We start from the raw sequence: 12,394 nt of genomic DNA on the forward strand, positions 1-12,394 counted from the left end.
AGCCTCGGGGAGCCCGGTCAAGGAATTAGATCCTCCAGCCACAGTGGGCAGCACTGGGCTGGTCCTCTGCTTCTTCCCAGGCTCGCAGCTTGACTCAGTTTGTCTCCGTGAGCTCAGGGCTAGGAACCCAGAAATGGGATTTTAGGCTCAAATTCCAGAATCTACAGGAAGGAAGCTGAAGACCTTAAAAGCTGAGGTCCAGCTGAGCATCCATCCAGCTTTGTACCTGTCTCCAATGGGAATCAGTAATGGATGTATAACTGGGCAAGTGTATACTGGTATTTACTCAGGACACTTTCCCAGCCTCTGATGATTTATAGCACCAGAACTGCCTCTCTCAGATGCATAGTCATTGTATGTAACAGTTTTTACTGGTCTTTTCTTCCATCCGTTCATGCATTTGGGTTTTGACTGCAACCCGTGTAAATTTTTGGCACACACAATATCCTGCCAGTAAGAAATTTCACACCTTAACTGTGCCTTACATGAAGAAATATCTTTTACGCGCTTAGAATCTGTAACCTGCTGGTTTCATTTGATTCTCCTTAACTTTTGTACTTTCAGAAATAGTGACAAATTGCTGCTGCTTCCATGCTGTTTGTGATCCTGTTTTATTCTCCTCTGTCACCTCTTCTCCAGGCTCAAGACAGTCTATTCAGCTGTTCCTCATACGGAAACACTTCTATCCTTTTGTAGCCACCTTTCTCTGTATTTTTCAGTTCTCTTATACCCTGCTTGAACTGCAGAGAACAGAGCAGCATACAGTGTTCAAGACATGAACACACATGGAATTATACAATGCTATAATGACATTTTCATCTTCATTCTCTATCTAGCCTTTTCCTAGTTTTTCAACTCCCAATGAGCACTGCATTCACAACTGTAAAGCTACGAGATCTCATTTCATATTCTGAAATAGCTAGTTTAGAGCCCCTTGTTCTGTAAGTGAAGTTACATTTACTGTCTTCAGCAGATTAAAGAAATTCACTGTTTACCTGTTTTCCAGATTACTAAAATTTTTAATTATTTCAACAATTGAGAAAACTGTCCACTTACTCATAACTTTTGGTTCATCTATCCTAACCAATTATTTATTAATGTGGAATCCTTCATCCTTATCCCACGGTAACTTGGTTCCTTCATGTGCCTTTAGTGAGGGACCTCATCAAATGCTGTCTGGAACTCAAACAGATTACAAGAAGCAGGTCAGCCTTGTTCCCATGCTCTCTGGCTCCCTCAGCGAAACTTGAATATATTTGTGAGGAATGCACTCCTTTTATGGCATATCATATTAATGCTAATTCTGTTTTTCACTGCTGTTTCTAGCAGCTTCTCCAATTTGAGCCTCAAACTTTTTGTAATCCTCTAAATCTTCCCTGGAAGTGTTTTTGAAAACTGTCATCACATTTGCCAACTTTTGCTTCTCGGCGACTGAAGCAGTTTTAAACAAGATGTTACATGCTATGGATAATAGCTCATTTATTTCACTCTTGAATGACTTCCATACTTGTTGAGGCATCCTATCTATACAACTTCTTCATTTTGTTGATTTGTTCTATTTTTTTTTTTTTTGCACCAACACTTCATTTCGAGAGAGATTCTCCAGCACTGTAAAGAAAAATTCTACCACAGAAACCTCTTATGCTCCTCCTTTGTGAATGAAAATGTAAACTAATGTATTTGATTTTCGTGCTATCCCTTTATCTTCCGTGAAGGTTTCTTGTCTATCTACATCATCTTTTGGCCCTAGAGACTTTCTGGCAAGCTTTCCAGTACTTTTGTACTAGAAAAAAAGATTAATTACTAGCTTGCATGTTTTTGCAACTTGTTCCTCAAATTCTTTTTTGTCTTCCTTTATTATGTTTCTATATGTAAAGTTAGAAAGTTTACATTATTTTCTGTTTTCTTAGCTTGGCCATAACATCAGCCTTTTTACTTATTATACATTTTCATTCTCCTTAGCTGGCTCATCTTTTTATTGCTGTTGTTCTCACATTAGCTTTTGTTCTCCCTTCCATGGCTAGCACACTATCACAGGAAATGCTGAACTTCTTGTCTTTGCTACATTTTTCACCAAAATGAAAACCAGAATGAGAAAGAAGAAATTCAATCAGAGTACAGGATCTTTTTTTCCTGTGATCACCTCACCAAAACTACTACAGTAATCATCTCCTTGGAGTGTAACATTACTCTGTCGATTTTGAACTGAATTGCTCTAATTTTGGTTATGACCAACATCTGTTCTTGAGTGTTTTTCTTTTCTTTAAAAAGAAAAGAAATTTTTTTTTAAAAGAAAAGAAACATTTAAGCTTTTTGTTCCTTTAAATTCAGCAACTGGAAATCTTCAGTTCATGTGTTAGACGAACTAGTGCTAAGGTCTTTTCTCATCTGAAAAAATGTCTTTGTCTTGTCCTGAAGCTTGTGAAATGTTTTACATTTGATTCAAATAAACAAAGCCCATCAGGGAGGCACAGAAGTGCCTAAGGAGCTGTGATTTAGAAGCAGTGACCACAGTTATTACCAAAGCTGGACAAGAAAATGACTTCTGAATTCAAGGATTGCTATTGAAAATTCAAAATTAAAAGCGTTTATAAAATTAAAAGTTCTCCAGCTCTTTTTGATGAATTGAGCATTTGGGAAAAAATAGTGATTGAAATGTTTTGATCTGACAAAATCAAAACACTTTTGTTCATTAAATATTTTTTAGATTAAAATCAAAGAGAATGGGAAAAATAAATTAGGAAAAATCCCTAGCCACTTACTTTCAAATAAGATGACATAAATTTAATGACCTAAAATACAACTGAACTTGATAAGCCTTTGTGAAATACTTTTACAGTTGCTAATCTGTTTTTTTCCTGAGAAAACTTTCTGAAGGACATTACCCAACTCTTCTTCTGACCAAGACTGAAAGCAACACAGCATGTGATACAGGCCTTAAAGTAAATACCAGTCACAATGTTATGCTTTGCTCGCATCAAAATATATTAAATTTGGAGGGAAGACTTGATTCAAGGGATTTAAGTGAGACTGTGGGGAGTTCCTGTAGGGCAAAATACCATGGAAAAATATGTCTCTGAGTGCAAAAGCTGTTCTTTTCCTTGAGCCTTTCAGTCCTCCAGACTGGGGAGAGAGCTACCAGCACCAGTTCAGAGTGACCATTGAGATGGGACTGGCCAAGGGATGCCCTTCCTGCCCAGCAGAAATATCTCTGGGCTATAAGACATCAAGCAGAAGCAACTCCTGACTCTTCTTCAGTGTTGTTTCTCTGGTTTTCCCTTACAGTAAAATTAGGAGTCATGCCCATAAAGGCTGTGCTTAGACTGGCGACACCTGCTCTGTGCCTTTTCCAAAACTCGGAGAAATTCCAACACAGCCAGTTACACTACAGCACACAGGGCCATTCCTGCCCTTCTCACAGGTCTCTGCATTTTCCTTGAAGTCATCCAGCTCTTTGTTGCACTTGGGTGTAAATCTCAGAAGCATTCAGCATCAGCTACCCTTAAAATAAGCCATGAAAAGCCGAAATCCTATTGTCCTTGGTGTTGTGACAGAATGGCACGCCCAACAGTTACCTAATTAATGTGACAGAGTTGTTTAAAGCCCTCAGGATTTAATGGAACTTGGCCTATGAGCCTACTTATGAACATATTTTTATGGCATCCTACAGCGGCTGACGTGTTCCTACAGGTTACTTGGATATTTACTTTGCTTTTCACGTTGCGTACTTTGTGACAGCAAGAGGGATCCTAGAAGGTCTGGGAAAAGTTTGAGCCCATCATTTGTAGTAATATGAGAAGAAAGAGGTTATTAAAGTTATTTATAAAGTAATGGGCATGAAGCAAATACATTTTTGTTGTTATATTATAAACACATTGAATTTACTGTTCAGCTCTAAATTTCCTTTTCTGGAAATACCAGCTTCTGTTACAATTGGTTCCACCCCTCCCACCCAAACCACCAGCTAACTCACCAAAGAAGCTTCACTGGGTCAAAATTAATTCCTGGAATAACTTCCACTAGAGCACAACTCAGACAGAGTGAATGTATCGTGTTAGCCTTTTACTCATAGATTTATAACCAGGCAAGCACAAAGCAGTCAGCAATCAAGCACCTCTGTACAGTGAGCCTGATTGTTGCAGGGTTATATCCACTCATAAAAAACAATTGCTCTCATATGGTCAAAAATGTTGTAAACATTTTTATTCTTTCTCTGGAAAGCTTGCAACAGTGTGAGCAGAAAAATGTACCTGTCAGTGGTAGAATTTTCTTTATGTTGGTTTTAGTTGATATAAGTTTTCATAGCTGCGATGATAAAATTCCATAACTTTCTACTGATGAAGAGTCTTCTAATCAGTACAAGAATATCATCGTAATAAGAAGGCTGTTCAGCACAAGAGCAATGTCTTTATAGGGTGGTAGGGAAAACACTATGACATTGCATGTTCGTTTTTCTCTCTAGGGTATCAAGATGTGCTGAGCCATGAAAGAACTTCTCCTGCCACATCCTACAAAGAGCTACAAGGCTGGTCTAGCGATCAAAATAAATGGAACGAAAAGCTTTATCCTTTCTGGGAGGAAGGAGATCCCAGATGGAAGGACTCCTGGAAAGGTAATCGCACATATGTAATTCAAAGACACTGAGAAAACTGGACAGAAAATCCACCTCACTGAAGAGTGCAGGTGCTACAGTGCTTTTTCATAGGTGCAATATCCACCACCACTGCAAGGAACAGCAAATTAGGGATGATTGGCTGTGATACCATTCCCAGTACATTGTCTGAGGAAGCAGAACACTGAGTTGTTCCAGTAAATACTTTCCCATGGCTCGTAGTCTCAGACATTAATACTTAAGAAGTATTGATGGACAGGGCTATCAGACAATCCATTATTTGAAACATGCCCTAGAGGACAGATAGCTTCAACTGCTACCTCGGTAGGGCATTGTGGGCTTCAGTTTGACAACTTCAGTGAACACTCTTGTTTATTGTCACCTGTTCTGAGCTGAAGTCTAAATGCTGTATCCCTGGGGAGAAACAAAAATATTCTCCTTTGGAATATATTGACCCCCATGGGTAAAAAACCCCATATTCTTATTTATAACAAGGAAATTAATGACAGACTAGTTAAGTGATGTGGGGGGGATGAGTCCCTTTGATTGTTCTAAGTTGGGGTTTTGATAAGAGTACAGGTGACTTAGGAGCACAAAACTCCTTGGAAACAGAGGAATCAATAAAGCATTTCTAGTGTAAATAGTTCACAGTTGAAGGTAGCTGCTGCTCTGATGCATGCTTTACTGCGGTGAAGACCAATTTTATTTTCTGCAGGCGGAAGGGTGACAGCCAAATTGGACACTGATAGCCCAGCACTGGTAGGATCCAACGTGACTTTTGTTGTGACTCTCCAGTTTCCCAAGTGCCAGAAAGAAAACAACGATGGCAACATAATACACAAGAGAAACTGTACCCAGGGTAGGTAACGGCAATCTCCCTGCGCTATACACACGTCTGACTATGGCACTGGTGCGAACGTGCCATGAAATCTTTCAAAACATCAGAAGCACATCCTATGAGCAACAGCCACGTTGCTTTTAATTGTTAACTACACTCGTGTGTAACCTGTGCCACACGAGTTTCTTCCCTCAGAAGATCACTGTGGTATTTTTACTGTTCTGCGCCCACTACATAGAATGACTGGGTAATTTAAGATTTGCCTTCACTATAAAATTGCCTTTCCAAACCAGAGACGTAATTTGCTTCCTAACAAAACTGTTTCTGCTTTTCAGCTCAGTCACAAGGTTGCACAGTCACACTGTTTCCTTCCAAATTTATAAAGCTGTCAATTTATAAAACTGAGATTTTTTTTTTTCAGTTAGGAATTGTAGAACTCACTAACCATCATCTCCATCTTGAAAAACTCTCCAGAAAGAGTAAATCTCACATTCCCACATTTTAAGAATTATAAACAATCAAGAAAATAATTTAAAAATCAAGCAATATTTTCAACAGAATCACCTTTTTTATCTTATTTACTGTTACAGAGCAAAAAGCCTATTATAATTCCAATGTTTGAAGCTGCCAGATCTAGACTAAAGCAGGTTGTTTTGCCTTTTTTCCTCTAAACTCATAAATGTTCAACTAATTTTTTTTGCTGATCAAAGTAATTTTCATTTCAAGGCAAATCAACAATTTTTTTGTCAGCCACAGTTCTGCTTTTTGGCTGTCTAATGTTTTGCTAACTGCTGATATCCATTCCCTACTTAATATCTGTTGTGCTCTTTGGGGAAGGAAACTGTCTTTTTATTATTTGGAAAAGGAACTGAAATTCATGTCTAAATTATTGAAAGGTGCCATGGAAAACTTTTCTGACAAAACAAGCTAAGTCATTTCCTCACAGTGCTTCCACATCTGCCATTTCTTCTTAAAATTTTAGATTCTGCTTGCCAAATGTGCAGGTAGCCCCACTAACTCCAGTGAAACAGCAGTGTCCTGTGTAGTCAACAGCAAGTTTTGGGCAAACAATTTTTAATTGTGTCTGTCCCATGAGACAGTAGGTTTTTTTGTTGTTGTTGTTTCTAAGTAAAACAATGCCAAGCCAGAACAATTTGGTGTTTACATTAAAAACCAAACAAAGCAGGATCTTAGAAAAAACAAATGTCAGTCTAAAATTATCCCACTTAACCTGTTGTTTAAGTGCAGTAACTGCTGTAAACTGGGGTGTCTGCCTCCTGTTTCCCGACTTTCTGCACATTTCTCACTTCACTGGGAACGTGTCTTATTTCTGCACTTAGATCCTCCAGCCTCCCAGGATCAGCAAGTCTATGTCTACAACTGGACTGAATGGATCGACAGCTGTGGCTGGGAAAACTGCACAAGCAACCACAGCCACAATGTATTCCCAGACGGGAGACCATTCCCTCACTATCCTGGGTGGAGGAGAAGGAACTTTGTCTACGTGTTTCACACGTTTGGTTAGTACTGCAACACATCCCTTGGTTTGGCTGACACTGCAAAGCTTATATTCACTCTGTACACTATCTCATTGGTCAAGCATGTTAACTAAAAGTCCTTTAACAAGGATTGTGAGTGGACATCCCAAATTCATCCCTCATTTTCCAGAGAGGTCATCAGCTGCTTGGTCTGGAAATCATGGATTACCAGGAGATTCTCTTTAAATCTGCATTCACAGTACTACCACTCAAGAAAATTAATTTCCTTTCAGTAGTACTCAAGATACTTTTCTCGGAAAACAGATGGTCCGAGCAGGTCATTCAGATGATTTGTTGACTGCTCACTGCCACTTCAGATTCTTAAATTTACGGGAGACCATAGTGCTGTGTATCTTCAGATCAGTTTAACAGCTCTTCTTGTCTCTGGGGAGAAGGTGAAAACTGCCACTGACCGTGTGGTACTGATCTGGTCACAGATGCTCATTTTCAGTGTTTCCAGCTCCTGAGTATGTAATGCTTGGGCTATTCCTGACATTGGCTATGTACTAAATCTTAGTATCTTAAATTAGCTTGGCTAAATCAGTATTATCCTCAGTATCAGTATGAGTAATAATAATAATAATAATGTCCTAAATTTTACATAGAGGGGATACTATTTACCTACCTCAATCAGCTGTTACAAAGACAAATAAGCAAATGTATACAAAGGGCTCTAGGATCCAAAGCAAGAGGTATTATATCTTCTTGCTACACTGAAAGTGTACAAGCACAAGATTTAAAATGTCTAAGAGGTAACACCATTCACTACATAATCCTAATAATTTATTGTAATGCAATTGCTTTGGAAAGACATAGCTGCCTGAGCAGATGCCTTTTCCTAGATCAGTGAAATCTGGGACAACTGACACCTTCGAAAAAACACAGAAATAATGGGACTAAACACATCGTAAAAGTATTCAGTCCTCCAAAAACATCTGCCAGGTAACTGAAAGACAATTCTAATCTATTAATTTTGATTTAGACAATCCAAGGTACAGAGATATTGCTTCTCTTAAAACAACTTGTAGCTAGCCTGAAGGGGAAAACATATTGTAAGTTCATGTTCTGTTTCAGGTCAGTACTACCAAACAACTGGACGATCTTCAGCAACGTTTTCAGTCAACACAGCAAATATCACTCTTGGCAAACACGTGATGGCAGTATCCATTTACAGGAGAGGGAACTCAGCGTATGTTCCAATTGCAAGAGCAAGGGCCATTTATGTTGTAACAGGTGAGTATGCTGGAATAAACTGTAATAAAATACTGGGGGTATTTGTTGTTTAGGTGTCAAAATAATTCAGCACAAGCATCACTTGGCATGAAAAGAAGACGTTGGCCTGAGAAAAGTTTTTAAGAATGTGGAATCTCTGGCAGGTTGCCTTGAGTAGTGTAATTTACCTTTATATCTAGCTCAGTTGTGACACCTCTACTTTGTAATGAAAAATTATTTATGAGAGGAAATGATGCCTGTGATTCCTCTCTTGTTCCCATACTTTTTTGGGTAGCTGTTTCCTACTGACATTCATTCCTCCGGTCAGTAAACTGAATTAAAGTAGAAACCCCTGTTAAAGACATTAATGTCTCACATTCTGACTGTTGCTGTTCAGGGACTTTGGAGCTGTTTGTTGTTTGCAGACAGGCATATAAGTTTTATTTATTTACTTCTCTTTTTTCCCCTCCAGACAAAATTCCAATATTTGTGACTATGTTCCAAAAACATGATCGCAACATCTCTGACTCCATTTTTATCAAAGACTCACCAATCACATTTGATGTGAAGATCCATGACCCCAGCTACTATCTTAATAATTCTGCCATCTCCTACAAGTGGAACTTTGGAGATGGAAGTGGCTTATTTGTAGCCAGTGGTTCCACTACATCTCACACCTATACTCTGCAAGGAAACTTCACTCTGAATTTAACTGTCCAAGCCATTATACCTGTACCTTGCAGGCCGGTAACACCCACTCCACCACTGCCTACCTCAGCAGGTAAGAGTTTATCGAACAGCAGTGATATTAGGAGCGATGGTAAAACTCTAAATTCTGATATTTTAAGGTCATATCTTCAGAAGTATAACTGTCATCAATGAAAGAGCTGCGAGGTTTAGAGACAGAATCAACAAGCATAAGCTTTTCTGTGATTCTATGATGAGCATCACTTACACATTTAACACATTACACATACAGCTCTACCACCACAGTGACAGCATACTGAGGTCTTCAGGTGGTCATGCAGTTCATATAAATGTGATTCTATACCCTCTACCACTTAAGGTCAAGTGATTTTAGTCAGGGTCATCTTCTGAAGTAAGATGTAAATTTTAAGTGAGAAAGAGGTTTTTCAGAACACTCTTACAGCCAGTTCCTTTCTGGTTTGCATTAGCTTCCACCCAAAATTAAATAAGATTGGATTGAACTAGAAAAAACTTACTCATATTCCAAAATATAGGATTTCCACATGGCATTAATCCAGAATGGCTTCTCCACTTTAAATTTATGCACTATCATATTTCAGAATAACTTTCATTATGTTCAGCATTGGTTTATCATCTCATAGGGTTTTAAGGTTTTGAAAAAGGCCTGCAGTTTCAGCCTGGGTACTTATAATATCACTACTATTAAATCGTAAATGTGGTTATATTTTTCAAATTTCAGAATTTTAATATGTGCTTTTACCAAAATGTTGAGTGAGAATGAAAAATTAAAAGAAAGATATAATTTTCACAGCTTCCTTTCTTCATTTTTCCACTGGCTGTAATGTAGAGCAATGGCAAAATACCTGCTTTTAAAAAGAGCATTTTAAACCTTTTATTGGCTTTTGGATTTCTTCTATAACTGATTTGGGAATTTTAAAGAAGTGTTTTAACTATATCAGACCTTGCAGTCTCACTTTTATTTCACAGAGATGGGTGACTAGCAAGGTGGCTCTTAGAGTGAGGCTACCCAGGCCACTCCAGGCTTCTACAGCTGGGCATGTGTGTTTTCTTTAAGGCTTTCCCCATGATCCCATAGGGATACATACATAACTGCACAGCTGCACACCAGAGTCACTAACGACCTGTGTAATGAATGCAGCTGAAACACATGGCCACATTCAGAATACCTCTAAGCAGAACTTGTTCTAAAGCTGCATATCTACTCTTTCTTCCTCAACTCAACAGTACCAACTGGAGCATCTTCTAATTCAGACACTTCTACCCCTGTGGAGTCAATGGAAGATAACCCTGATGGAGGTTGCCATATTTACAGAAATGGATACTACAGAACTGGGATCTCTGTTGTAGGTAAGGACATGGGTCAACATCTGAACAGAGGAATGGGGCAAATAATGTACAACAATGTATTGTAGAGATAACATTTATTTAGGCTCCCTTTTATCAAACATGCGAGACCCACAATAAAATCCTTCTCTTCGACCTAGCTGGCATTTTTAGAGATTAATGTACAGACAGCTAACTGGCTGACTTTGGTTTCTTTACCCGCTCTGCCAGGACCTAGCAGCAGAGGTTATGGCCCCTTGGTTTCAGACGTGTGAGGCTGGGCCTTGGTCTGGATGCCTGGATGCTGGTGGCTGCCCCCATCCTACATGTGGTGTTTTTCCAGGCACTTGGGCTGGAAAATGTCTGGTGGGGATGTGCACCGTATCACTCCTTTCTGTATCATCAGCTTCTGAACCTGCCACACCTGAAGCATATTGGCCTGGGGGGTCACATAAGGTTGAGTTGACCTTGGCATGCACAGAAGTCACAGGTAGTGGGACGGGAAAGTGATTTAGTGAAATAAATAAGCAAATAACAATCATGGAGAAATAAAGCAGAGCAGAAAGGAGCAGCCTCACAGTGAAAGCACTGGAAAACTTCTCAGCTTTCAAACCCTACAAGAGGAGTGCTAAGGGAGGGAGGAGGTTATGGAAAACAAGACCTGAACTGAGCATCAGCCAAACACTTGAGGTTCTGTACACACAGACCTCAGAGCTTGTCATGTCCTACCGTTGACATCTGTTTCCTCTCCCAGAGGGAATCCTTGAGGTAAATATTATTCAGATGATGAGCATCCAGATGACAGAAAGTCAAGCTGAAAACTCACTAGTTGACTTTGTTGTTACCTGCCAAGGGAGGTAAGTGTGTGAATGTAACTGTCAGTCTTCCCTCTCTAAAAATAATTAGGTGCTGGAATGCTGTCTGCACTTAGATGCAGCTGCATGAACAAAAGTTAGGAATGGCAGTGTTTCTATTTCTTGACTGGAACTAAAGATAGTTTACAAATGAGACTTGCATTATGTCAACAGAGGTTACTGTCAGGCTCTTAGGATTCAGAACAAACGTCAAGCCTCAGTAAAAATAAGAGAACTAGATAGTGGGGAGAAACAATTCTATATTTTCCTGGCCAAGACAAGATTTCAGCACTTACTGTAAAATGGGAAGCAGTCTACTGAAATTGGAAGGAAACCCTTTCTTTTTGGCCATGATTTTTTGACACTTAAGAGTAAATGGGGGTGTCCAAGCAATTTCATAGATAGGAAAACACTGCACTAATATTCCTAGCTCCTAGAAGCTGATTAGAGTTGAGAGGACTGGGAAGTGCAAGAATTGTCTTGGTAATGCAACTGGAAAACAACTAACCTCTTTTAAGTTAGCATTTACTTTTTCGGCACATGGTACTACACATAAGAATCTGTATTCCTTTCTTAACGATGTGTACTAAACCTAACAGACTTTATAAGCTCATTTGAGACAGGTAATTCTGTGATCAACATAAAATGTTAAATGATATGTAAAACAAGCAGATCATTTTATAGATTGTATATATGCATTATATATAAAATCCACAAGTATGTACATATGAAATGTATGGGTATGTGTAAAATATATATATAATGTAGTAAGAAAACACTCTTAAATCACTATAGCACCACTGATTTCAGTAAACAGGCATAAAACTGGGGCAGCAGTTGCAACGTGTCTATGAACTGGCTAACAGGACTCCACAGATGCAATGTGTTCTCTTTTCCCATCCCAGTCTCCCCACAGATGTCTGCACAGTAGTTTCTGACCCCACGTGCCAGGTGTCCAAGAGCGTGGTATGCGACCCCATCACCGTCACTGATGAATGCTTACTCACCATCAGGAGAGCTTTTGAGGAACCTGGAACATACTGTATAAACATCACCTTGGGGGATGACACAAGTCAAGCCCTTGCCAGCGCACTGATTTCTGTAAATGGAGGTGAGTCCACAGACAGCAGATGCCGGTTGTCTGCGAACAGCCTCTCCCTGTGGTCATTTCCCAGCAGGGGGAAAGAGCACAGAATTTACATGGGGTTTTTGTCATGCCTGGAGGCCTCAGCTGAGATTGTGCCAGCTTGTGTGAGAGTCCATGCAAAGATAAAGAGACGATTCTTTC

At 39.3% G+C, this 12,394-nt stretch overlaps 1 protein-coding gene across 1 annotated transcript in view; it reads left to right on the plus strand.

Annotated features, from left to right (window-relative positions):
* GPNMB (glycoprotein (transmembrane) nmb) overlaps nucleotides 1–12,394 on the plus strand; it is a 16,303-nt gene that overhangs the window by 506 nt on the left and 3,403 nt on the right. Inside the window, exons 2-9 of the mRNA XM_010085704.1 lie at nucleotides 4,463–4,612; nucleotides 5,328–5,471; nucleotides 6,791–6,970; nucleotides 8,063–8,221; nucleotides 8,673–8,981; nucleotides 10,154–10,276; nucleotides 11,007–11,109; nucleotides 12,012–12,217. Coding sequence (XP_010084006.1) covers nucleotides 4,463–4,612; nucleotides 5,328–5,471; nucleotides 6,791–6,970; nucleotides 8,063–8,221; nucleotides 8,673–8,981; nucleotides 10,154–10,276; nucleotides 11,007–11,109; nucleotides 12,012–12,217 — 1,374 coding nt within the window. The remainder of the gene's footprint in view (nucleotides 1–4,462; nucleotides 4,613–5,327; nucleotides 5,472–6,790; nucleotides 6,971–8,062; nucleotides 8,222–8,672; nucleotides 8,982–10,153; nucleotides 10,277–11,006; nucleotides 11,110–12,011; nucleotides 12,218–12,394) is intronic.

This window comes from Pterocles gutturalis, unplaced genomic scaffold (genome assembly GCF_000699245.1).
Source record: "Pterocles gutturalis isolate BGI_N339 unplaced genomic scaffold, ASM69924v1 scaffold20175, whole genome shotgun sequence".
NCBI lineage: Eukaryota > Metazoa > Chordata > Aves > Pterocliformes > Pteroclidae > Pterocles > Pterocles gutturalis.